The sequence below is a fragment of the Chrysemys picta genome, chromosome 13 (assembly GCF_011386835.1).
Source record: "Chrysemys picta bellii isolate R12L10 chromosome 13, ASM1138683v2, whole genome shotgun sequence".
Lineage (NCBI taxonomy): Eukaryota > Metazoa > Chordata > Testudines > Emydidae > Chrysemys > Chrysemys picta.
In genome coordinates, this window is record NC_088803.1 from 29,319,600 (window position 1) to 29,344,711 (window position 25,112).

Genomic DNA, 25,112 nt, shown 5'->3' on the forward strand with positions numbered 1-25,112 from the left:
TGTGGGCTATAAAGCCTGGAGCTAGGCCAAATGGATTACAGAGTGAGCTCCAGCTGAGGGGAAACCAGGGGAAACCGCAACAAAGGTACAGGAGCAGGCCTAGCTGTTCGGTACAGGGCCTTGGGGCAGAACCTAGAATCCAGGGTAGGACTGGTTCTGCCACGGTCTCTAAGGAAGGGGATGTACAGGGCCATAGAAAGGGCTACCAAGGCCAGCAAGGGCAGGCCGAGCCAAAGTCAGGCTGAGGAAAAGCCCCCAAGGGACAGAGGATCTTGTTTCAGTTAAAGACATTTTTTGACTTTTCGTTTGGGATGAGCGCGACCCAGGAAGGAGTGGGACTAAAAGATGGTCGCCTGGCCGAAGGGCTGAGTTCCCAGCCAAAAACCTGCTGGCGGGCGTGCTAGCCCAAGAAATCTGTGACCCCAGGCCTTGAAGGAAGGGGCACCTATCGGTGAGTGAACTCTGTTACAAGCCTGCTTCCATTGTGGAAACAGCCTGGTATTGGAGAGTGGTGGGGATGGCCTGTGGTGAGGATGGCTGGAGGGGTCATACAGGAGGGGCAGCAGCGTCCAGTGAGGAGATCAGGGAACGGGTTGTTTGCAGTCCTGCCACTGAGAGGTAACGTGATCCTGACCAGGTCACTCTCCCACCTGGTGCCTCACTTTCTCTATCTTTGAAATGGGGATCATCCCGACCCACATTAAGAAAGGGTTTGATCCTCTGCTCTTGCTTCCCAAATCCCTGCCCTCCTTGCCCCACACAGGCCTCTGCCCTGTTGCTCAAACTCCCATGCACATGTTAGGGCCTGTGTCACCCCCGCAACTGCAAGGTCTCATGTACAGTCTCCTGCCAGCAAACTGAAGCTGCCACTAGATCCAGAATAGGAATCGCAGTTCCTGTGCGCTGCCCTGAATGGAGTCTAGACCCTGGGCATGGGGAAGGCCAACGCTCACATCCAGGTAGATCATCAACCTACTCCTCTGTCCCAGGAGCAGGAAGGCCTCTGGTTCATGCTCCCTTCAGTAGCTGGAGCTGCTGAGTTGGGAGTGTGGTGGGCAGAGATGGGAACAGGCCATAGGATGAATCAAGTGTCAGGGGGAGACTCCCTGTGTGTGGGAGATGATGTTGCCCCTCTGTGGGGAATCCCTTCCTTGCAGATGCTGGGCTTTGGGTGCTGGACTCTGCCAGGAAGCCCAGCTCCCATCCCCAGCAGCTTGGCTGTTCCCTACCCTGCTGTGCACCAGGCCCTCTGCAGAGAGCTGCTCTGGGCAAGGACTACAGAGCCTGCTGTCATCCTGGCAGGTGTCACCCCAGGTTCCATAATCCTGACCCCTGGTCTCCCTCCGCTGGCAGGCTCTGAGCAAGGCCTGCCCAGAGAACATGGATGACGAGCTCTCGATCCTGCTGACAGCACCTCCCAGCACAGACAAACTCCAGCACATCTTGGAGGTGAGCAGAATGGGGAGGGGCAGCAGGGGTTTTACCTTAGCCCTGGGGACTCCTAGAAAGAAGAGACTGGAAAGTCCATGTTTCTATTGGATCCTTCCGAGTATGCATTCGTGATATAAACACACTGGGTGACCTTGGGGTAACTCACTTCCCCCTTACGGCATCAGTCTTCTTCACTATCAAATCTACACTGGGGAAAAAGGACAGAAGCCCCGACAACGACCTTCACCTCTGGGTGTCTGGTCCTGGGAGCCGAAACCAACTGGACTATCTGCCCCATCTCCTAAACTGCCCTGTCTTTCCCTCCTAGGGCCTTGTCCTTAGTGCTCAGCCTGGCCCCTTCCCAGCTTGTCCCTGACCTTTAAAGGACTCTCCAAGCCCCTCCCATGCCTGCTTCCCTTGGGGTCTCTCTCCTGGCTGAGCACAGGCTGCCCTTCTATCTCTCAGCAGGCCTGGGTCCTAGTCACAGGCTGCGTCTTGTCACGTGACCGCCACACTTATTCCCTTCACCCTAGGGAGCTGCATCACCTGGGCCAGGTGCAGTTGAGCTCCAACCCCTTTCCTGGCCATCTCACCCTGGGACAGGTTGAAACTGGTAACCTGTGGGTAACAGTAACTGGTTGCTCGCAAAGGTGCTGAAGACACAATGGAAGAGGAAATCCTTTGGCCTGGATTGAAATTATTCCGACTTAAAGTGAATGAGAGAAAATAGGTCCAGAGTTCTCTTCCTAGCAGCAGAAAATGTAGCGATTGATAGAGGTTCAGGTCAGAAAGGATCATTATGTGCATCTAGTCGCCCCTCCTGTATAACTCAGGGCCTAAAATGTGACCAAGTGGTTCCTTCAGCTAACCATAGCATGGGACTGAGCCAGAGCACGTCTTTTGGAACGACATCCACATGCAGGAGAGCCAGCTGGCTACCAGAAAATCTCTCTTCTGCAGTGACGTGGGGTTAAGGGACACGGGGGAAAAGACATGGAGGCTGTGACTAAACTTAGAGCAGCGTGGGAAACCGAGACACAGTTGGGACCTGTGTACACTACAGGTCTGTCGTGCATTTGTAATCTGCTGACCCCCACATGTTGTTCAGAGCCTATGGACAACACAGCTCCTAAAGTGTTTTTGTTCTGTGCTTATCCCGTATGTACCAGCAGGGCTGGACGGCCTTTCTCACTGTGCTGTGGGGAGCAGGTCCTGGGTACTAAGGGTCTGAAGAAGCTCTCAAGGACTAATTTTTTAAAATAATTGTTATCAATGAATTGGGAGAAAACATACAATCACTGTGGATAAGATTCGGGGGTGACAAAATACAGGCAGCGTGGTAATTCCTGATGGCGAGAGGGCAGTGATATACAGCGATGTGGCTCATTCGGCCAGCTGGACCCATTCAAAGAAAACAAGTTTGAGCAGAGCCCAATGCAAGGTCCTATACGTAGCCACAAGTCACGCCGGCCACACCTCCAGAATGGGGACATGTATCCAGGAAAGCAGTGACTCTGAAAAGTATTTAGGGGCCAGAGTGGAGAAGCCACTCAACATGAGCTCCCAGTGTGGTGCTGTGGTGAACAGGGCTAAAGCCATCATTAGACGTAGGAGCAGAGCCGTGAGTAGGATAGGGAGGTGACACAGCAGCAGTGAGACTGCTATTGGAATACTGCCTCCAGTCTTGGTGTCCTCCTTTGAAAAAGATGGTCCTAGAAATTGGAGCTGGGGCAGCAAAGAGCCACCAAATGTTCTGAGGGCTGGAGAAAAATGCCTTCTAGTGAACTATTGAAAGAGCTCAACCTGTTTAGCTTATCAAAAGAAGATTGAAAGGTGACTTCACTGAAGTGTTGAAGTGCCTTAATGGAGAGAAAATACTGGGTATTAAAGGGCTCTCTAGTCTAGCAGAGAAAGGCAGAACAAGACCCAATGGCTGGAAGGTGAAAAGAGACAAATTCCTATGACAAATAAGGCACAAATATTCAACAGCGAGGATGATTGACCACAGGAAGAAGCTACCATGGAAAGTGGTGGATTCTCCATCTCTTGATGTCATTAATAAAGACTAGATGCCTTTCCGGAATGTGTTTGCCCCAAAAGTAGCTATTGTGGTAGACAGGAGGCCTGTGATATGCAGGGGGTCAGATTAGATGCTCTAACGGTCTCTGCTGCCCATAAAGTCTACTCATTTCTGAGAAACCGAGTGTAGCATTGGGAGCAGCCTCTGCATATTAAACAATCAGTTTGTCAGCACCTGCAGGACAATTTGGTTCTTAGGACTAGTGAGCATGGACTTGTCAAGAACAAATCATTCCAGACCAATCCTAGCTCCTTCTTTGGCAGGGTTAGGGGCCTAGTGGAGGTGGGTAAACAGAAGATGTGATCTATCTTGGTGTTAATAAGGCTTTTGACACAGTCCCATAGGACATTCTCACAAGCAAACAGATGCTGCTTAGCACTGTCAGAGCAGCTTTTGCTGGGGGATTCTCCCAGCACTTTCCAATAGTGGGAAAGTATGAAATCCCCATTTGACTGCTGGGGACAGAGCCTAGAGGGGGCAGCAACTTACTCCAAGTCCCACAGGTCAATAGGAAACCAGCACACTCCCTCTCAAAGCAGGGGGACCGGACATGAGGGCCTGGTTGTAATTGCCAGCTGTGGGAGGGAGTGTGCAGCAGTGGTTAGTGAAGGGGCCTGGAAATAAGGTCTGCTGGGTCTATTGGAGAGTGTCACTAGGAGCACTCTCCTAGTGACACTCTCCAATAGATGAGGTGTCCTATCATGTTTACTCAGATCAGATTAGGACATAATAGAATGGCTGAAATAGTTTATTTTATTTGTATTGTATTATTTTGCAATTGTTAAGAGCAGCAACTACTTAGCTCAGACTGAAGCATCTTATCTAATTTTTGAGATCTAAGTGTCTCCTCTTTGAGTGCCACGAGACAATTTAACACATTGTGACAAAGAATTTTCATTGCCACTTGTCATGATTTCAGGAAACAAACTGGTTTAGTTTGAATAGGATTTTCGGTCAGAAACGGTTTCAATGAAATTTCCCCACCATCTCGATTCCTGGGCTCTATCTCTGCCTTTCTGGGGGGGGGGGGGGTGTTGCTGTCTGTTAGAACAGGAGTCTGATTTGGATAGGGATAGAGACCTCTTCAATGCTTTTAATGAAGTAAATACTAATGGGAATTGTGTGATCATGGGAGACTTTAACTTCCCAGATATAGACTGGAGGACAAGTACTATTAATATAATAGGGCTCAGATTTTCCTAGATGTGATAGCTGATGGATTCCTTCACCAAGTAGTTGCTGAACCAACAAGAGGGGATGCCATTTTAGATTTGGTTTTGGTGAGTAGTGAGGATCTCTTAGAAGAAATGGTTGTAGGGGACAGCCTTGGTTTGAGCGATCATGAGCTAATTCAGTTTAAACTAAATGGAAGGGTAAACAAAAATAGATCTGTGACTAGAGGTTTTTATTTTTTTTCAAAAGGGCTAACTTTAAAAAATTAAGGAAATTAGTTAGGGAAGTGGATTGGACTGAAGGACTTGTGGAACAGATGGATCAGACTGAACAGGTTCCAAACCTCTCGGAGGCTCTTACCTTCTAAACAGGGACGTCTGTTTTCTAGTAAAATCAGGAAAAAGAAAGGAGAAAACTCAAAAGAGGTTCCTCCTGGCGCTCACGTACGTGACCCCTAATACTCTCTCAGTCCTCAAAGAGAGACCTCGAGAAGGAGACTTGCTGAAGGAAAGCTACAGGGGACCACTCTCAAAGCAGGGGGACCAGACATGAGGGCCTGGTTGTAATTTCCAGCTGTGGGAGGGAGTGTGCAGCAGTGGTTAGTGAAGGGGCCTGGAAATAAGGACTGCTGGGTCCCATCCCTGGCTCTGACACTTGGTGTGACCCTGAGCCAGTAGCTTCCCCGCCCCAGGCCTGGTTCTCATCAGTGGGGTTGGGGTCTCAGCCCCTAAAGACCAGGGGGGTTGGGAGGCTCCAGGAAGTGTGTAAAGTGCTGGGATGGGAGGAGCTGGGAGGCGCTGTCACCCCCGCACTAGGCCAGTGTTCTGCACCCCCTGCTGCTGGCCGAGTTTCTCTGTCCCTTGGCAATAAGACAGACACTTGTTTTCACAGCCAGTCGATCGCCCAGTGCTATCACCCTGCCTGCTGGCTGGGCAGGGTAACTCCTCAGGTCACCACCACCCTCTCCAGCCTGCCTTGGCTTTGGGGAGTGAGGAGAAGGGCGAGGAATGACACTGAACATCCTCCATCCATCGCTCCGTCAGCAGAGCAAGTGAGTGGCATTAGGGTTCCTCGTTGGCGTCCCCTGTCTGTCTGGGGAGAGGCAGAAAGAGGGGGAAAGAATCTCTCCCAAAGGAGATTGGATTTGCAAACCGCCCCCAGGAGCCCCTCGCTCTCAGACCGGGGAGGGGCTTCTCCAGAGCCGTCTCCAGTGTGTTTGGAAAAGTCCCAGCAATGGGGCTCCCAACCCTTCCCTTGTGGGAGACCGTTCCCCAGGCTGAGCGTCTCTGAGCTGGGCCAGACCCTGTGAGCTGCTGAGCATGGAAATCAATGGGAAAGGCAGGGGTCCTGGCCTTGCTCTGCCTCGGGACTTTGACGTGGGGAATAGTTTCCCAGGAGAAGTCCGGACTCCTGGGTTCTGTTCCTTCTCTAGCCTGGGATGGCAGGAGGGAGCTGCTTGTCCAAAGTGACTGAATCCAGTGTTCGAAAAGGAGACTCTCCGGGCATTGCAGCCCTAGGGGTGACGAGGGGGAACGCTGGGAGCAGATCATGCAATGAACTCCTGCCAGTGCGTCTAGATTGCATTACATGCACCCCTGTGGGGGAGGAGGAGCTGCTCTGGCTGGGGCAGGGATGGGGAGGGACCAAACAGGCTGGTTAGTGAGAGGCTGCCTTGACCCCAGACTCACGCCCGCTCCCCGCTCGGTTCCAGGATGGCCAGGCTCCTGAGGATGTTCAGGAAGAAGGCTCTGCAGGTGGCCCCAGAGCCTGAGGGAAGCAGCTGCCATCTTCCCCAGGAGCAGAGCGGCTCCTCCGTCCCCACTGGCGGGGAAGGAGCTCCCGGCCAGGCCAGGAGGTGGAAGTGCCCAGCCTTCTGGTGGAGAAAACCCGCTCCCAGCGCAGGCGCCGAGGTGGGAGAGGCCAGGTCGAAATGGAGCTGGTCCAGGCTGCGGCTGGGCAGGCAGGACCCAGTGCAGGAGGGGAGCCGGGCAGGGTGACTCTGGGGCATGTTGTGTGGGCAGCAGCGGCCCCAGGAGCCCAGCCCTGATTCCCAGCAGGAGGCATCGCCCTGCCCGGTCACTGAGGACCTTCCAGCCTCCCCAGGGCAGGAGGTGGAGGATCCCTGTCCCACCACCAGCAGCTCGGCCCGCTCCCCATGGGACAGCAGCAGTGCCTGGGACTCGGGCAGCAGCGAGGGCGATGGGCGCCGCAGCTTTGTTCCAGGTGAGGAGCCAGGCTGGGCTAAGGGAGGGGTGAGGAGGGGGCTGTGAACACCCTGGGCCCAGGCCCTCGATCAGTGCTATGGGGGCGGGTCCCCAGCCCAGGGGTCTGGCTTGAGCCACATGAACCCGACTGACACTAGATGCTGCCACTTTGGTCCTTGGTGCTCCAGTTGGGGGAGGCACCTCTCAGGGAGTCCAGGACAGCGTGGGGGGGTCTCTTTGCTATGGGCTCCTGAAGGAGTTGGGGGCTGAAGGCATCACTGAGAGGGGGGAGTGTGGGGCCCGATCTGCCCTGGGTCCCGGAGGTGGGAAGGGGACACATTGCCCCACCGTGCCCCTGTCCTTCCCCCGAGTGGCAGCAGGCGTCACCCTGTCCCCTTCTCTCCCTGGTGCAGGGACCGCCAGGTACTCAGGGGACGAGGAGGAGGAATGGGGGGACGTGGCCACAGAGGAGGCTGCTCTCAATAACAGCAGAGAGCAGCTCCAAGGCGGAGAAAAGGTACAAACGTACCCCAGCTGTGCTGGAACCGAGACTGTCCTGCCCCTTCCCAGCACCTGACCCCCTGCAGAGAGTCTTGTCCCTGATGATCCACCAGCCCTAATGGGGACCTTTCTCCTCCATGATCTGGGACCCCAGAGGTGGGGGTGTCTGTCACACACCAGCCGGGTCTCCTCCCCTCACAGGCACTGTCCCAGTTCCTGACCCTGCTTGTGGTGGAGTGGTGGGTGATTTGGACAATGGGCGGGTCCCCACTATCCCCCATTCAGGCCTGAGTCCTGCAGCTGCTGTGTGGGGGCAGGGAGGTCCCTGGCTAACTTGCTCTCTCTCCCCTAACCCCACTCCTGGTGGGTGCAGGAGGAGGCCCAGCAGCTCGTGTTCCTGCACGCCATCCACCCCGCGTCTCGCTGCACAGCAGAGAGGGCAGGACACACTGGAGCCGCACTGCTGCAAGGCGGCTGTGGCGGAGAGGATTGTGGTGAGCGAGACACGGTGCCCAGCAGCTGGAGGAAAGACAGAGACATGGGAGGGGCAGGGGTCTCCCCATGCCAAGGGATGGGGGATTGTTGGTGCTGGAGGGGCAGCTGAGGGCAGGGATTGCTGGGGCTGAAGACTGGGGAGAAGAGACGGGAGAAATTCAGAGAGTGGTCACTATTGGGCAGGAATCGGAGGAGCGGGAGGTAGGTGGGGGGATCCTGCTGGCTGTGTGGGGCCCTGGCTGTGTAATCTCCTCACTGAGAAGTGTCAGTGTGGCCCGAATCTCATACGCTCCATTGTCTCCTTTGGGTCTCACAGAAGCTCATTGAGGAGCTGCCTGATAACTCTCCACCCGGCGCCGTCCTCGCTAACTCCCTGATTGCTGTGGGCAACCTCAGGTACCGAGACCCTCGGGCCCGGTTCCCCTAACCCCAGTGCTGCTCAGCCCCAGGGCTGAGAGTCACTGCCCCTCCCACTCCCAGGTCACCGCCCAAGGGTGGCTCCTCTGGCAGAGGTGCGGGGAAGGTTCACTCTCTCCTGGCTGAGCTGTTCTTTTCACTCCAGTAACACTGCAACGGCTTTGGGGAGAGGCTCACACCCAGGATCAGATACAGGAGGGGCAGCAGGGTCCAGGGAACAGGGGCTATTCCTGCCCTGCCACTGTCTGTCTGAGAAACCTTGGCCTTATCATTCCCTGGCTCGGTGCCTCAGTTTCCCTTCGTGCCAGCCTGTGCCTATTTCGCTGCAGTTTCACCTACGTGTTGGTGCCAGTCCCATCCCCATACTGCACAGTCTAATACCGGCTCCTCTCTCTTGCCAGCACCATGACGCCTGCCCTGGAGCCAGAGCTGGAGACCCACCTCCTCCGAGCTGCCCTGCACGCCGTCTTCACCCTGGGCATGGAGAAGGACACCACCCAAGTGCAGGTAGATCATGCTAAAGTCATGGATTGAGGAGCCAGCTGTCATCCTGCCATGAATCCTGGCTAATTGCCTGCAGTGGGATGTGAATGAGAGAGGCCAGGATATGTGTTTGGGGTCTCACCAGTGCTTCCCAGAGACCCCTCTTCCCATCCTGTGGCAGGTGTAGCTCCAGTTTCCCTAACTCTGACCCATGGCTCTCCCTTGTTTTCAGGATCTGCCTAGGGTCTTGCCAGACCTCCTGGACGCCATGATGAGGAACCTGCTGGCAGAGTCCCCAGACACCGACAGGCTCCAGTACATCTTGGTGGTGAGCCCGACGAGAGGGGTGGGGGCAATTTTACCTTCACTCTTAGATCCATTTTCCAGTCTGTCCTCCTAGCCGGGCCCCCAGTGGGCATCCTTGGTCAGGGCAGTCAGTGCAATGCCTCCTTTCCCCACAGCACATTAACTACTGGATCGTGTCCAGGGTGCCGCGAGAGAGAGCCAGGGCCGTTAAGAGCAGCACGGCCCTGCTCAGATCCACCATCACCCTCCCTGAGTTTGACGTAAGTGACCTCTGACCCCAGCTTCCTGACTCCAGGAAGCTTTCCTGCTCTGGAGTGATTGGAGCAGGGAACTGGGAGTCAGGACTCCTGGGTTCCATTGCTGGTTTCCTATTGACCTGTGGGACTTGGGGTAAGTTGCTGCCCCCTCTAGGCTCTGTCCCCAGCAGTCAAATGGGGATTTCATACTTTCCCACTATTGGAAAGTGCTGGGAGAATCCCCCAGCAAAAGCTGCTCTGACAGTGCTAAGCAGCATCTGACCATTAGAGGTCGGAGCGCACTGCCCAGGAGAAGGAGTGTTTGGTTCTGGACTGTTGGAGTACGGGCTTGCAACCATCTGTGCACACATATTATACTAATTGCATCTAGACCACATCTCCCTAGTTTGTTTGTGAGAATATCCTTATTAACACCAAGATGGATCACATCTACTGTTTACCCACCTCCACTAGGCCCGTAACCCTGCCAAAGAAGGAGCTAGGATTGTTTTGGAATGATTTGTTCTTGACAAGTCCATGCTCACTAGTCCTAAGAACCAAATTGTCCTGTAGGTGCTGACAAACTGATTGTTTAATAAGGAGTTCCAGTATCTTTCCAGGTATGTTAATGGATGGGAAGACGTTCTTTTTCAGGGATCTCTGACGAGAACTGGGGCACAGCACTTAGTTTGTTGAGGCCATAAAATGGAGACAGGCACCTCTTCTCTTCTCCCAGCACCCCAGATACCTAAAAGGGTGGGACTCACATCCCTCAATGGGCTTTAAAAAAGACAATGGTTACAATGTGGCCCCAACCATTTCTGGTTTCTGCAGACTAGATGTTTTAGCAAAGTTTAGAATTCCTTGGTGCTCAACACCGTGAAACTCCCCTTTCTCCTTCACAAAGAGCTTTAACGCCCCTTATCTCACCCAGGCTCTCGACTGCCCAAAGTTGGAGAATTGTCCCTGTTCCCACTGCAGAGCACCCCCCACGACACACACACAGAGTCCTCCTGGTGGTGGGAGGAGAACAGAGGAAAGGACAGAAGACGTAAGAGATGAAGAGAAAGGAGGGAGGGATGGAGGAAAAGGTAAAACAAAAAGGACAAACCCTAATGTCCCCAGTGATTCTAAGGGACAAAATCCCAGGTGGGGAATAAAATTCGACCACCTTAAGCTAGTGTTTTCCATGCCTAGAATTCAGCTGGCGCCAGATGCATCAGACTGAACAGGTTCCAAACCTCTCGGAGGCTCTTACCTTCTAAACAGGGACGTCAGTTTTCTAGTGAAATCAGGAAAAAGAAAGGAGAAAACTCAAAAGAGGTTCCTCCTGGTGCTCACATACATGAACTCAAATACTCTCTCAGACCTCAAAGATAGATCTCGAGAAGCAGACTTGCTGAAGCAAAGCCACAGGGGTCTCTGAGGTTTCCTTGGCCCTGCGCCCCTGTCCTGCCTTGCTGATGTCAGCATCCCTCCGTGAGGTCACCACCTCCCCTGCACCTTTGGCCAATAGGCTGAGGTCCTGCAAAAGGCCTTTGTGATGTCACTGCCACATCCACCCCTCCCCTGCAGTGTTAATGTCCTGCCACAGGGCAGACACTTTGGAGGTTTGAGCTACTCCCTGTGGATCACCCCACTCAATGAGTGTTCATTCTAGGAAGCAAGCCGGCTAGACAGTAAAACATCACAAGCTGCTCCCAATGCTACACTCGGTTTCTCAGAAATGAGTAGATTTTATGGCCAGAAGAGACAGTTAGAGCATCTAATCTGACCCCCTGCATATCACAGGCCTCCTGTCTACCACAATAGCTACTTTTGGGGCAAACACATTCCGGAAAAGCATCTAGTCTTTATTAATGACATCAAGAGATGGAGAATCCACCACTTTCCTTGGTAGCTTCTTCCTGTGTTCAATCATCCTCGCTGTTGAATATTTGTGCCTTATTTGTCATAGGAATTTGTCTCTTTTCACCTTCCAGCCATTGGGTCTTGTTCTGCCTTTCTCTGCTAGACTAGAGAGCCCTTTAATACCCAGTATTTTCTCTCCATTAAGGCACTTCAACACTTCAATTACCACTCTGCCTGTATTTTGTCACCCCCCAATCTTATCCGCAGTGATTGTATGTTTTTTCCCAATTCATTGATAACAATTATTTTAAAAAATTAGTCCTTGAGAGGTTCTTCAGACCCTTAGTACCCAGGACCTGATCCCCACATCACAGTGAGAAATGCTGTCCAGCCCTGCTGGTACATAGGGGATAAGCACAGAACAAACGTACCTTTAGGAGCTGTGTTGTCCATAGGCTCTGAACAACATGTGGGGGTCAGCAGATTACAAACGCACGACAGACCTGTAGTGTAGACAGGTCCCAACTGTGTCTCGGTTTCCCACCCTGTAAAATGGGGAGAACAAAGAAAACCTTGATTAGCTCCATTTGATAGCTGGGGAAACCGAGGCACCCAGCGGTGCAGAGACTCGCTCATGGTCCCAAAGCCAGGAATAGAAAACAGCAGATCTGATAGCCAGGCCTGGGACCTCACCCTGGTTTTCCTGGCCTTGCTGCTCTAAGTTTAGTCACAGCCTCCATGTCTTTTCCCCCGTGTCCCTTAACCCCACGTCACTGCAGAAGAGAGATTTTCTGGTAGCCAGCTGGCTCTCCTGCATGTGGATGTCGTTCCAAAAGACGTGCTCTGGCTCAGTCCCATGCTATGGTTGGCTGAAGGAACCACTTGGTCACATTCTAGGCCCTGAGTTATACAGGAGGGGCGACTAGATGCACAGAATGGTCCTTTCTGACCTGAACCTCTATCAATCGCTACATTTTCTGCTGCTAGGAAGAGAACTCTGAACCTATTCTCTCTCATTCACTTTCAGTCGGAATAATTTCAATCCAGGCCAAAGGATTTCCTCTTCCATTGTGTCTTCAGCACCTTTGCGAGCAAAGAGTTACTGTTACCCACAGGTTACCAGTTTCAACCTGTCCCAGGGTGAGATGGCCAGGAAAGGGGTTGGAGCTCAACTGCACCTGGCCCAGGTGATGCCGCTCCCAAGGGTGAAGGGAATAAGTGTGGGGGTCACGTGACAAGACCCAGTCTGTGACTAGGACCCAGGCCTGCTGAGAGATAGAAGGGCAGCCTGTGCTCAGCCAGGAGAGAGACCCCAAGGGAAGCAGGCATGGGAGGGGCTTGGAGAGTCCTTTAAAGGTCAGGGACAAGCTGGGAAGGGGCCAGGCTGAGCACTAAGGACAAGGCCCTAGGAGGGAAAGACAGGGCAGTTTAGGAGATGGGGCAGATAGTCCAGTTGGTTTCGGCTCCCAGGACCAGACACCCAGAGGTGAAGGTGATTGTCGGGGCTTCTGTCCTTCTTCCCCAGTGTAGATTTGATAGTGGAGAAGACTGATGCCGGAAGGGGGAAGTGAGTTACCCCAAGGTCACCCAGTGAGTTTATATCACAAATGCATACTCGGAAGGATCCAATAGAAACATGGATTTTCCAGTCTCTTCTTTCTAGGAGTCCTCAGGGCTAAGGTAAAACCCCTGCTGCCCCTCCCCATTCTGCTCACCTCCAAGATGTGCTGGAGTTTGTCTGTGCTGGGGGGTGCTGTCAGCAGGATCGAGAGCTCGTCATCCATGTTCTCTGGGCAGGCCTTGCTCAGAGCCTGCCAGCGGAGGGAGACCAGGGGTCAGGAGCCTGCATTAGCACCGGTGTGCCATTGAGGCTAACAGCGGGAGTTTGCCTGGGAGTTCGCGTGGGGAGAGCGCACTGAGGCTTTCATCTGCAGGTTTCTCTGAGTAGGTCCTGCAACAGTTGAGGAAGTTCTTAAGAGGACGGTGATATGGAAGGTGAGCGATCAGCTGTTGTAACCTGCACAGGTTGTGCCATGTTTGTCTTTCTTCCACAGGACAGAAACGAGTTTGTCTGTACAAAGTGCAAGCTGGTCTCCATATTGGAAGAGAAGGTTCGAGGCCTGGAGAAACGAGTATCGACTCTGCGTTGCATAAGGGAAAATGAAGATTTCCTGGACAGACATCAGGAGATGCTTCTACGGCCACAATGTTCTGAAGATTCAGAGCAGGCGCAGCAGGGACAGAAGGATTGTGAAGAGGTTTGGCAGCATGTGACCTCCAGAAGGAGAAAGAGGAGCGTCCATGCACCAGCAATGGAGATACAGGTGAGCAATCGTTTCCATGTTCTCTCTACAGGTACTAATGCGGAGAGTGGACTAGATGACCCATCTGAGGGAAGGGAGCAGAAGGAGACTCCACCGATTGGAAGGCAAAAGATGCACTGTCCTAGGGATGGGGGTTCCACGACCACCACTCCCAAGAGGAGGAGGAGGGTGGTGGTGGTCGGGGACTCCCTCCTCAGGGGGACTGAATCATCTATCTGCCGCCCTGACCGGGAAAACCGAGAGGTCTGCTGCTTGCCAGGAGCTAGGATACACGATGTGACGGAGAGACTGCCGAGACTCATCAAGCCCTCGGATCGCTACCCCTTCCTGCTTCTCCACGTGGGCACCAACGATACTGCCAAAAATGACCTTGAGCGGATCACTGCAGACTACGTGGCTCTGGGAAGAAGGATAAAGGAGTTTGAGGCGCAAGTGGTGTTCTCGTCCATCCTCCCTGTGCAAGGAAAAGGCCGGGGTAGAGACCGTCGAATCGTGGAAGTCAACGAGTGGCTACGCAGGTGGTGTCGGAGAGAAGGCTTTGGATTCTTCGACCATGGGATGGTGTTCCAAGAAGGAGGAGTGCTAGGCAGAGACGGGCTCCACCTAACGAAGAGAGGGAAGAGCATCTTCGCCAGCAGGCTGGCTAACCTAGTGAGGAGGGCTTTAAACTAGGTTCACCGGGGGAAGGAGACCAAAGCCCTGAGGTAAGTGGGGAAATGGGATTCTGGGAGGAAGCACAAGCAGGAGAGCGCAAGGGGGGAGGACTCCTGTCTCATGCTGAGAAAGAGGGACGATCGATGAGTTATCTTACGTGCCTATACACAAATGCAAGAAGCCTGGGAAGCAAGCAGGGAGAACTGGAAGTCCTGGCACAGTCAGGGAACTATGATGTGATTGGAATAACAGAGACTTGGTGGGATAACTCACATGACTGGAGTACTGTCATGGATGGATATAAACTGTTCAGGAAGGACAGGCAGGGCAGAAAAGGTGTGGGAGTTGCGTTGTATGTAAGAGAGGAGTATGACTGCTCAGAGCTCCGGTATGAAACTGCAGAAAAACGTGAGAGTCTCTGGATAAAGTTGAGAAGTGTGAGCAACAAGGGTGATGTCGTGGTTGGAGTCTGCTATAGACCACCAGACCAGGGGGATGAGGTGGACGAGGCTTTCTTCTGACAACTAGCAGAAGTTGCTAGATCGCAGGCCCTGGTTCTCATGGGAGACTTTAATCACCCTGATATCTGCTGGGAGAGCAATACAGCGGTGCACAGACAATCTAGGAAATTTTTGGAAAGTGTAGGGGACAATTTCCTGGTGCAAGTGCTGGAGGAATCAACTAGGGGCAGAGCTTTTCTTGATCTGCTGCTCACAAACAGGGAAGAATTAGTAGGGGAAGCAAAAGTGGATGGGAACCTGGGAGGCAAGAATCCCATGCACTGCTACAGACTAGGGTCCGAATGGCTAGGTAGCAGTTCTGCAGAAAAGGACCTAGGGGTCACAGTGGACGAGAAGCTGGATATGACTCAACAGTGTGCTCTTGTTGCCAAGAAGGCTAACGGCATTTTGGGCTGTATAAGTAGGGGCATTGCCAGCAGATCAAGGAACGTGATCAATCCTCTTTATTCGACATTGGTGAGGCCTCATCTGGAATACTGTGTCCAGTTTTGGGCCCCACACTACAAGAAGGATGTGGAAAAATTGGAAAGAGTCCAGCGGAGGGCAACAAAAATGATTAGGGGTCTGGAGCACATGACTTATGAGGAGAGGCTGAGGGAACTGGGCTTGTTTAGTCTCCAGAAGAGAAGAATGAGGGGGGATTTGATAGCAGCCTTCAACTACCTGAAAGGGGGTTCCAAAGAGGATGGAGCTCGGCTGTTCTCAGTGGTGACAGATGACAGAACAAGGAGCAATGGTCTCAAGTTGCAGTGGGGGAGGTCCAGGTTGGATATCAGGAAAAACTATTTCACTAGGAGGGTGGTGAAACACTGGAATGCGTTACCTAGGGAGGTGGTGGAGTCTCCTTCCTTGGAGGTTTTTAAGGCCCGGCTTGACAAAGCCCTGGCTGGGATGATTTAGCTGGGAATTGGTCCTGCTTTGAGCAGGGGGTTGGACTAGATGACCTCTTGAGGTCCCTTCCAACTCTGATATTCTATGATTCTATGATTCTATGACCAGGAGCCGGCTGAGGTAAGCGCCGCCTGGCCGGAGCTCGCACCCAGAAACCCTACCCCAGGTCGGAACCCCCTCCCACACCCAAATTCCCTCCCAGACCACACACCCAGCACCCCAACCCCCTGCCCCAGGTCGGAACCCCCTCCTGTACCCTAATCCCTAATCTCCAGCCCAATTCCAGAGCCCGCATCCCCACCGGAGCCCTCACCCCTCCCTGCACTCCAACCCCCAGCTCCAGCCCAGTGAAAGTGAGTGAGGGTGTGAGAGCGAGCGACTGAGGGAAGTGGGCTGGGCTGGAGTGAGTGGGGGTGGGGCCTTGGGGAAGGGGCATGAAAGGGGTTGGGTCAAGGGCGTTTGGTTTTGTGCAAGTAGAAAGTTGGCAACTCTACTTAAGGACCTTTGAAAAGCAGCCTCCTTAGCACCGCTCCTGATACCAGGGGCCAAGGCGCCCCTGGACATGAGAACCACAATAGGCCAGAGCAAAACGCTGCGTTAGAAATCGGAGCTCAGGCTGCCAAGCGAACGATAGCTGACAGACAGGAGATGCGGGAATTAAGGTTGTGCCTTCAGCCAGCAACTGGTGTTCATCCGTTTGCACCACACACACACCTGTAGGCAGGGCCACTATTTCCTTCCCTGCCTGTTTAGCATCTCTCGGTCCTTACTGTGCCCATCACCGTGGTGTCTGAGTGGTAAACCAAGGGTTTGACGTGTGCATATGAAACTGCCTGACTGGAAGGACATGGTTTGGTGTGGATCAGTGACTGCTGGGGCGATTGGTGGCAGAAGGCTCTGAGGGCCTGCTCATTCCGACCTGGCTCATTCCAATGGCTTCTACAGCTGACAGCAGCCTAGTCTCCTGCCTGGGTCCGACGCAAATCAGGAAGTACAGGACCACGGTTAAAAAGAGCAGCTCAAAAGATCATTTTCGCTGAACCCAGCCCTGCACAGATTTCCAGCTTAGGTTTGCATTTTCAGCAAAAGTTCTTCTTGATTATTTTCTCCCAACCCCTTTGTGCCTCCATAATAGCCAGCCACCCCGTCAGTCGCATCCTGGGGCGCTCCAGGGACAGCGTGTGTGCGTGTATGTGTACGTCTGTATATATGTGTATGCGTACATGTGTGTATGTATGTGTGTACGTGTATGTGCACATGAGTGTGTGCACGTGAGTGTGCGTGTGTATGTGTGTACATGTACCCCAGTCAGATGTATACATCTGGATTTCCTTTGAAAGAATTTTCAAATTGAGCTGATCAAGTGCAATGGCAAAGCACCGTGCCCTGCCCTGCCCTGGCTGCCCCGGGTGTTACCTCGGAGGGAATCGTTCTAGATTCCATTGAGTGGCAGGTCCAGGGAAGAGCCTTATCTGGGGGGAGGCTGTACCAGACCCGCCCGACCCAGGCAGGCTCCCAGGTACTCTCTCCTCGGGGCTGATAAGGCTTCTTAGCAGTTTCTCTCCAAACAAATTCCAGTTCAAGACACCTGAGAGCTCCACAGCAGGGCAGCATCCCCAGAGCGCAGCAGGGCGGGGGTTAGGGGGAGCAGTCGGTAGCAGCACCTGCCCCTCGTATGGCAGGAGCGAGAAGTGCCAGGCTCTCTGCACAGAGCAGCAGTGTTTAGCCTGGGCCAGACGTGCTGCAGTGATGGGTAAGAGTGGGCTCGGAGAGCCAGAGGGTCTGTGGGGCAGCGCTGGGCCCTTCTGCTCCGCACTAGGGCCGGGTGGGCGTGTTCAGCTGGGATTGGAACCCACCAGCACTTGTGGGTGCGAATGTGGGGCTGGAACGCAACGTGGGGCGCTCCCACCTCGCCCGGGGGCGACTGGGGGGAAGGGCAGAGAGACACCTGGGCTGAGACCCCAGCTCCAGGGAGACAGTCACCCCGGCCCAGCCGGGTTAAATTGTCCAGCTGTGTGACAGCCCCCCCATCCCTGAGGGGTTTCCCCCCCCCGGTATGTCACAGCAGGGTAATGTGCGTACTGAATGGCAGGGGTTGCCAGAGACTGGCTGGGAGAGGCCTTTGGGGATGGAGGAAGCAGCACTAAGGTACATGCCAACCTCCCTACAGAGGAGGGGCCGTGCCCCGCAGGTGTGGGGCAGGGAGCTGGGACACTGCGCGGTGGGTCATTGTCTGGCCCAGGCCCTTCCCAGCCGGAGGCCGAGGCCGAGGCATTTCCTTCAGGTCACCTTCCGCTGCAGCTTGGCCACGGGCCCCCATAGCCACTAGCCCAGCCAGGGATACCAAGTGGGGATTGTCACGGCTGGCTCCTCCCTGCCGCCAGCAGCTCTTCACTGCCAGGGAATTCCTGAAATCCTGTGTGCCCCTCCCCCACCCACCTCCTGGGGCTCTGAGTGCCCCCCCCGGACAGCCCCTCCCCCGAGCTCTGAGTGCCCCTGGCCAGTCCCTCCCCTCAGCCCCCCCCCCACTTCCTGGGGCTCTGAGTGCCCTCAGCCAGTCCCCCTCCCAGACCCCGGGGCTGAGTGACCTTGGCCAACCCCCGTCCCTTCAGGAGGAACTCCCAGTACCCACCCAGCCCCCACACCTCAGGGTTCCCCTCCCTGCGGCACTGTAGCCATACCCCCACCAGGGCCGGCTTTAGGCCAATTCAACCAATTCCCCTGAATCGGGCCCCGGGCAAGAGCCGGTGCGCTGTACCAGGGTGGCCCGGCTTCCCCAGGGGGCAATTTAAAGGACCTAGGGCTCCCAGCAGGGGCCGGAGCCCCAGGCCCTTTAAATTGCTACCAGACCCCCACTGCTGGAGCCCTGGGGTAGGGCTGCGGGGCTCTGGGGGCTATTTAAAAAGTCCGGGGCTCCCGCTTCCTCTACGGCCCCGGCCCTTTAAATAGCCACTGGAGCCCCGCTGCTTCCCCAGGGCTCCCGCGGCTATTTAAAGGGCCGGGGCGGTAGAAGCAAGGGAGCCCTGGGCCCTTTAAATAGCCACCAGAGCCCTGGGATAGCGGGGGACTCGGGGGCTATTTAAAGGGCTGGGGCTCCAGCTGCCTCTGCTGCACCCCGTCCCCGCACCAGCCCCGCACCCTCTGCCCTGCCCGCAGCCAGCCCCGTCTCCAGCCAGCCCTGCACCCCCTGTCCGCAGCCAGCCCCTGCTGCACCCCTGCCCTACCTCCAGCCAGCCCCTGCCGCACCCCCCTGCCCTGTCTCCAGCCAACCCCTGCCGCACCCCCCTGCCCTGTCTCCAGCCAACCCCTGCCGCACCCCCCTGCGACCCTGCCCAAAGCCAGCCAGCCCCACACACACCTCTGCCCGCACCAGCCCTGCACCCCCCTACCCACACCAGCACCGCACCCCGTGCCCTGCCTGCATCAAGCCCCGCACCTCCTGCAGCCAACCCCTGCGACACCCCCCTGCCTGAAGCCAGCTAGTCCCACACTCCTCTGTCTCCAGCCCTGCCAATCCCCGCTGCACCCCCCTGCAGCCCTGCCTGAAGCCAGCCAGCCCGCCCCACACACCCCTGTCTCCAGCCAGCCCCGCACCCCTTGTCCTTCCTGCAGCCAGACCCTACCTCCAGTGAGCCCCTGCCCTGCAGTTCCCAGGGCAGTAACCCTGCACACCTGCTTCAATGAAGGGGGCAGGGAGCAGCTGGGACCCACACATGTGCACACCACTAGGGTGACCAGACAGCAAGTGTGAAAAATCGGGACAGGGTGGGGGGTAATAGGATCCTATAAGAAAAAGACCCAAAAATCGGGACTGTCCCTATAAAATCAGGACATCTGGTCACCCTAGCACACCCCCAGGGAGTGGCGGGGACCCACACACGTGAAACGGAGCTCATTAATAACCGATCAACAGCAGTGCCAGGCTGTGCTGGGCGAGGCGGGAGGGTCCAGCAGTCCCAGCTCTCGGTTGTGCCGTTCCCGGGCACAGGGAACTGGGAGTCGCGGCTCCTGAAGGGCGGGTTTGTGTTCCCAGCTTCTCACCGGCTCTTCCCTTTTGCAGCTGCCCGGTGCCCTTGTCTCCTGCTCCTCACCGGCCTGCTGGCCCTGTCAGCCCCAGTTCTCACCCTGGAAATACACAACCTGAACATCTTAAAGGGACCCACCCATGCAATCAGGAACATCCACCCAAAGCACTTGAAGGCAGGTGTGTCATGTGTCTGCTTCTATAGCCCTCCCCTCTGGCCCTGGGGCCCCAGGACGTCACTCACTGGCTGCCTGGGGATTATGGAGGCCTGAAGCCACTGGGAGAAATTACAATCCAACCGTAGCTCTCTATTCAAACCACGCTGAGCTCTTTGGCGATTTGAGGGAGGGGAGGGAGGTTCGGTTCGGTTCGGGGGGGCACAGGGGCTGGCCCATTGCAGTGCAGGGAGCAGCACGGGACAAAGCCAGGAGGTGCTGGTTGCCTTGGGCAGCAGAGGGGGCGTGGAGGAGTGAACTGGTGCAGCCTGGGCCCGAGCCAGGCAGGGGCAGACGGGATGAGATGGGGGTGCGCAGGCAGCAGGGCGACTGGTGCAGAATTAACACAGAGCTCGAGCTAGGCAGGGCAGGGCTGTGCAGAGCTCGAGGGGAGGTGCGGGGGCTGGAAGCTGTTGCAGGAGGAGCTGCAGAGCCAGGGAAGGGACTGGAAGGCACAAGGTGGCGTGGGCAGAGCCACGGGAGCGGGCGGTGAGTTTGGTGGCTGCATTTGGGCCAGACTGGAGGGGAGCAGACGGAATCCAGGTAGAGCAGTGAGGGGGGTTTGCAGAAGTGTGGGCAGAAGAACGGTTTGTCCTGGATGAGGGTTTCAGGGACACGGAGAAGGGGAGGCGAATGCACTGCTAACACTCTCTGGTGCTTGGGAGACAGTCTCTGCCAACCCCTCATGTCACGCGGATCTCCCAATTCCTGTCCTTACAGATTAGGGGAAAGGGAGCCTGCGGCACAGCCGAGCCAGTGATCCGCAGTTACCAGAGGCCCACGGTAAGAGTATCCCACGCTTCACCTATCCACGCGCTGCAGAAATGAGATGCAAGAACAACAAGAAGGAACAGAGAGTCCTGTGGCACCTTTAAGACTAACAGAAGTATTGGAGCATAAGCTTTCGTGGGTGAATGCCCACTTCATCAGACGCAAGGCATTCACCCACGAAAGCTTATGCTCCAATACTTCAGTTAGTCTTAAAGGTGCCACAGGACCCTCTGTTGCTTTTTACAGATTCAGACTAACACGGCTACCCCTCGGATATGAAGAACAACAAGAGTTATTCACACAGCTTCTCCCTGCAGGGCAGAACAAGGCATTGGGATGCATTGTCTGACCGGGCCAGAGGGGAATCCCCAGGGATTATACAGGCCCCTGGGAGCAGGAACTCTGATGGCAGAGGGTGGGAGGGTGTGGGGGAAAGGGCTTCATACACACAGACTGTAACGTGTCCTGCAGAGGAGAAGCTTTGGGTCATGATCTTTCTGCAGGGAAAGTGGCACCACTGATAGACTGTGTGGGATCCAGGACCCAGGGCTGTGACCCACTGGGCCGTGTCCCTCACTACTGCAGGTGTGGGGAGTTTGCAGCCAAAATTTGGGATGAGTGGCAAGATCCTTTGACTCCACAGACTCCTCCTTTCCCTGGCAGCTGGTATCGGTGGCCTCAGCACACACGCTCTGTTGCAGAGCCCTTGGCACAGGAGTTTGCTGAGAGCTGAGGGGGTGCAGAACCTGCTGCTGTAAGATACAGTCACCCCACAGGACACACGGTGCTGTTAGCTCGCAGTGTCCCACGCATCGTGTCTGCCGTGTTAAACACCTCCCCGAAAACCCCTGCAGAGTATGAACAGGGGCCTGTTTGTCTTCTGGGAAACCTACGTGTGCACATGCAAAGTAGCTAGTTAGAGAATAAACTGCCCAGGAGTGGGTGACAGGACCTAATGCCAGGGCTGTGCCAGCAGGTTCAGGCTCAGTGTCTGCATCCATTGTTGAAGCCTCTTTGACAATGGGCTGGCAAAGCATGCGGGGTGTCAGTGCAGACACTGCTGTCTGTGGCACACCGGAGGGGCCCTTTCTCACTCACCCAGGGTGGGAAGAGCTGAGCAGGGTTCTGTTCCACGTGGTTTAGTGAAAGCGATCTCTCTCTTGTGCACAGTCTGGCCCAAGGACTGCAGCGAGATAACCTGGAACAGGGTCAGTGGCGTCTTTGTCATCCAGCCCACAGGATTCCACCAGATTGTCGTTTACTGTGACTTGAACAGCACCAGCGAGGGCTGGACGGTCCTCCAGCGGAACCGGCACGACACACAGATCACCTGGGCTGAGTCCTGGAGCACCTACAAGTACGGCTTTGGCAACGTGCAGGATGACTACTGGCTGGGAACGGAGTACATCTATCGGATCGCCAAGCAGAAGGTCTACCAGGTCAGGTTTGTCATCCACGATTCATCCGGCACCATGAAATACGCAGACTACAACCTCTTCGGTCTGGAAGACGAGTCCAAAGGCTACAGGCTGAGGCTGGGCTCTTACACTGGGACTGCAGGGGACGCCATGACTTCAAACAATCCTAGCACCGTGCATGACAACATGAAGTTCTCCACTAAAGACCTGGATCAGGACACTTATGGTGGGAACTGTGCGTCTAGCTATGATGGGGGCTGGTGGTACTCGGCTTGTCATTCTGTTCGACTGAACGTCAAAGGGAGCATCACTTGGGGTAGTTTCTGTAGTGGGAACTGCCAAGCCTCCGCCATCCTCATCAAACCAGCGTCCTACTGTTAGTCACCCCTTCCCCACCCTCCTGTCTGCAGTGAGGCCAACCCCTGCTCCACGAAGGGAGGGAAAAGGGTCAGAGTGTGTCATGGCCAAACCTCCCGCCCGCTCTCACAGGCCTTGCTGGGGGAAGTATCAGGGTTACCCAGGAAACGGGGCCACTTTCCTTCTCCTCTCCCTCCCTGCAGACTTTCCGAGCTTTTCTCCCCTGGGCCTTTCTGCGCTGGGCTGACTCCCGTGCACCAGCGTTCGGCTGGAGTGACTCTTCCGCGTCATTTTAGCTCGGCGATGCGATGAGTAGGCCTAGAGGTCACTGGAAAGGTGAAATCCCAAGCATGGCGGGAGCTTCTCAAACACCCTCTGCATGGCCCTGCCTCGGGATCCAGGCTTTGGAATAAACACACACTTCTAAGCAGTGAGGTCTGCAGCTGGTAACTCTGTGCCCTGCTGTCACTCTCTGTCCGGGTGCTCCCCTGGGCACCACGCTGCTGGAGAACATGCCCGGTGTTACCAGGTTCACAGGAAGGGCATGCGGGGCTGCTGGGATGGGCCCTTTGCTCCCTGCCAGAGTAAATCTCCAGGCCACCAGCCCTTCCGTTTGGGGTCGGGGGGAGGAGAGACTGGGGCCAGAGGGATTTTCTGGGGGAGGAGAAAGAGGGGATGTGAGCGGGAGGAGAGACTTGGGCCCTTAGTGCTGGGAGAGAGGAGTCCTTGGGCCCCCTGCCCTCCGGACCACATCCAGAGAGCCTGTAGGGCAGACGTAGCGTCCATCCCACTCCCACTGCAGGCGGAGCCGCTCCTCGCCTGAGACTGAAGGCTCTGCCCGCAGCTCTGCCTGGCCACGTGCAGACTCCTGGAGCAGGAGCGCGGTGCCTCATACCAGGGCATCCTGTGGCAGCCCCCATCTATGGGGTATCACGCTGGGCCTAAATGCTGCGGCCAGGTCCCTGGATTCTGCAGCACTTCGTTTAAATTAAAGAATGGTGCCCAGGGGCTGGGGCCGAAGGCATCTTCGTGGGGTAGGACCCTGCTGGCTGGAGCCATGTGCTAGCAGGGACCGGGTGGGGAGGCCCCAGACCACTGGGCCGAATGCATCCCACTGCTTGTGTGGTAAGATGCAGCCTGTTTCCCCAGCTAGCACATGGTCCCATGGCAGCTTGCACACTAGTTAGTTAGGAGTCTGGCCGCACCCCTTGGTGGAGGACAATGCTCCTATGGTGGCCCGCAGGCCTGGTGCAAGGACTGGTCCCTTTCCCTAGTGCTGTCTGGGCCCAAGGTAGGAATCCTGCACCACTCCTGCACAGACGGGGGAGGGGAGGAAAGAGGCCCCTGGTACTCCCATGCCACCTGGCACAGGGCCTGGCTCTTCATCTCTACATCCGTCCTGCCCCTGCAGTCAGCAGGGCCCAGTTCTCTGAAGGGATCAGTGCCCCCTCCCTCGGCATCACCGTGGAGCTGCTCCGTGTGACACCATCATTCAGCTTGTGCCGATCAATCCTTTCATAGGAAACATTTGAAAATGCTTTGAAATCTCCCGGCTCCCTCCCAATCCGGGGCTCCTGGCCGACCCCTGCCTGTCGCCACGGGCAGGTTCTCACACTCCCCTCAGAGCACATGGGGGGATGGGGACCTGGGACGTTAGACAGTGGTCTGGCCAGTGAAATCCCTGTTCTTTGTTCCTGAGCCGCACCTGGCACTGATGCCAGTCCCATTCCCAGGCCGTGAGGTTACACGCAAGCTGCCAACAGAAAAGGGGCATGTTCTTCTTCCCTCTTCAGCAGCATTGGCTGATCCCACTGCGCCCTGCAGAGCCACAGTGAGCCAGGAAGGCTGGCTTGGCAGCACGGGGCGTGGGCTGGGCCCTGGGAGACAGGCCATGGGCGGAGCAGGGGTGGGGGCAGGCAGGGCTAAGCAGGGCTCTGGAAATCTGTGGGGAGGATGTCTGTATGTAGGGGGATGGACGGGGGAGCCTGACTGTGGGATTGGCCTGAGCTGGGAATCTGGGCTGGGCAACAGTGACTGTCTCCACAGCAAGGCAACTAGGGCTTCCCATAGGGCTGTGCCAGGGAACAGAGGCTGCAGCTTCAAGCAACCATGCACGGGACTCCCCAGAACCACAGCTTCCCCCACAATCCTGGTCCAGTCCTCCAGACACTCCTCCCCCAATGCTCTTCTCTCCCATAATTCCCCTTACCCCGGTCACCACCTTGCCCCCACATTCCCAATCACCCCGCCTGGCTCCCCAGCTCCCCTCCCCTCTGGGCTGCTGTGAGCGCGGAGCAGCGGAGCGTGCTCTTAGGTGGCTGCTCCAGGGGGCACTGTCCTGGCAGAGGGAACTGGGAGTCGCGGCTCCTGAAGGGCGGGTTTGTGTTCCCAGCTTCTCACCGGCTCTTCCCTTTTGCAGCTGCCCGGTGCCCTCGTCTCCTGCTCCTCACCGGCCTGCTGGCCCTGTCAGCCCCAGTTCTCACCCTGGAAATACACAACCTGAACATCTTAAAGGGACCCACCCATGCAATCAGGAACTTCCACCCAAAGCACCTGAAGGCAGGTCATCTTGTCATCACATTCCCAGCTTTGCCCAGCTGGCAGAGCGTTTGTGGCTCCCAAGCGCTGTCTCTGTGTCTCACCCGACATTCATCCAGCAGGGATGGGGAGGAGCTTGTGGCTGTGGTCACCGTGTGATTGTGCTCAGTGGCCCCTTGGCCTGTGGTTTGGGGTCCGGCCCTGCCAGCATCTCTTGAAAAC

At 55.8% G+C, this 25,112-nt stretch overlaps 2 protein-coding genes and 1 long non-coding RNA gene across 3 annotated transcripts; 2 read left to right on the forward strand and 1 right to left on the reverse strand.

Moving 5' to 3' along the window:
• The first annotated feature begins 7,935 nt into the window (after window positions 1-7,935).
• On the forward strand, window positions 7,936-15,953 carry LOC135975318 (uncharacterized). The gene is made up of 4 exons (XM_065565736.1): window positions 7,936-8,280; window positions 8,703-8,808; window positions 9,017-9,112; window positions 13,232-15,953. Exons 2-4 carry the CDS (start codon window positions 8,707-8,709, stop codon window positions 14,171-14,173), a joined length of 1,140 nt encoding a protein of 379 aa, XP_065421808.1. The 5' UTR covers window positions 7,936-8,280; window positions 8,703-8,706; the 3' UTR covers window positions 14,174-15,953.
• Window positions 11,519-15,959, reverse strand: LOC135975320 (uncharacterized). The gene is made up of 3 exons (XR_010592239.1): window positions 15,881-15,959; window positions 12,893-12,988; window positions 11,519-11,722 (listed from the first exon to the last, which is right to left on the reverse strand). It is a non-coding gene; the product is annotated as an uncharacterized LOC135975320 (long non-coding RNA).
• Window positions 15,960-20,982: 5,023 nt separating this feature from the next.
• Window positions 20,983-22,376, forward strand: LOC135975181 (fibrinogen-like protein 1-like protein). Its single transcript, XM_065565235.1, has 2 exons — window positions 20,983-20,992; window positions 21,748-22,376. The coding sequence occupies exons 1-2, from the start codon at window positions 20,983-20,985 to the stop codon at window positions 22,374-22,376; spliced, it is 639 nt and encodes a 212-aa protein (XP_065421307.1).
• Window positions 22,377-25,112: the final 2,736 nt, after the last annotated feature.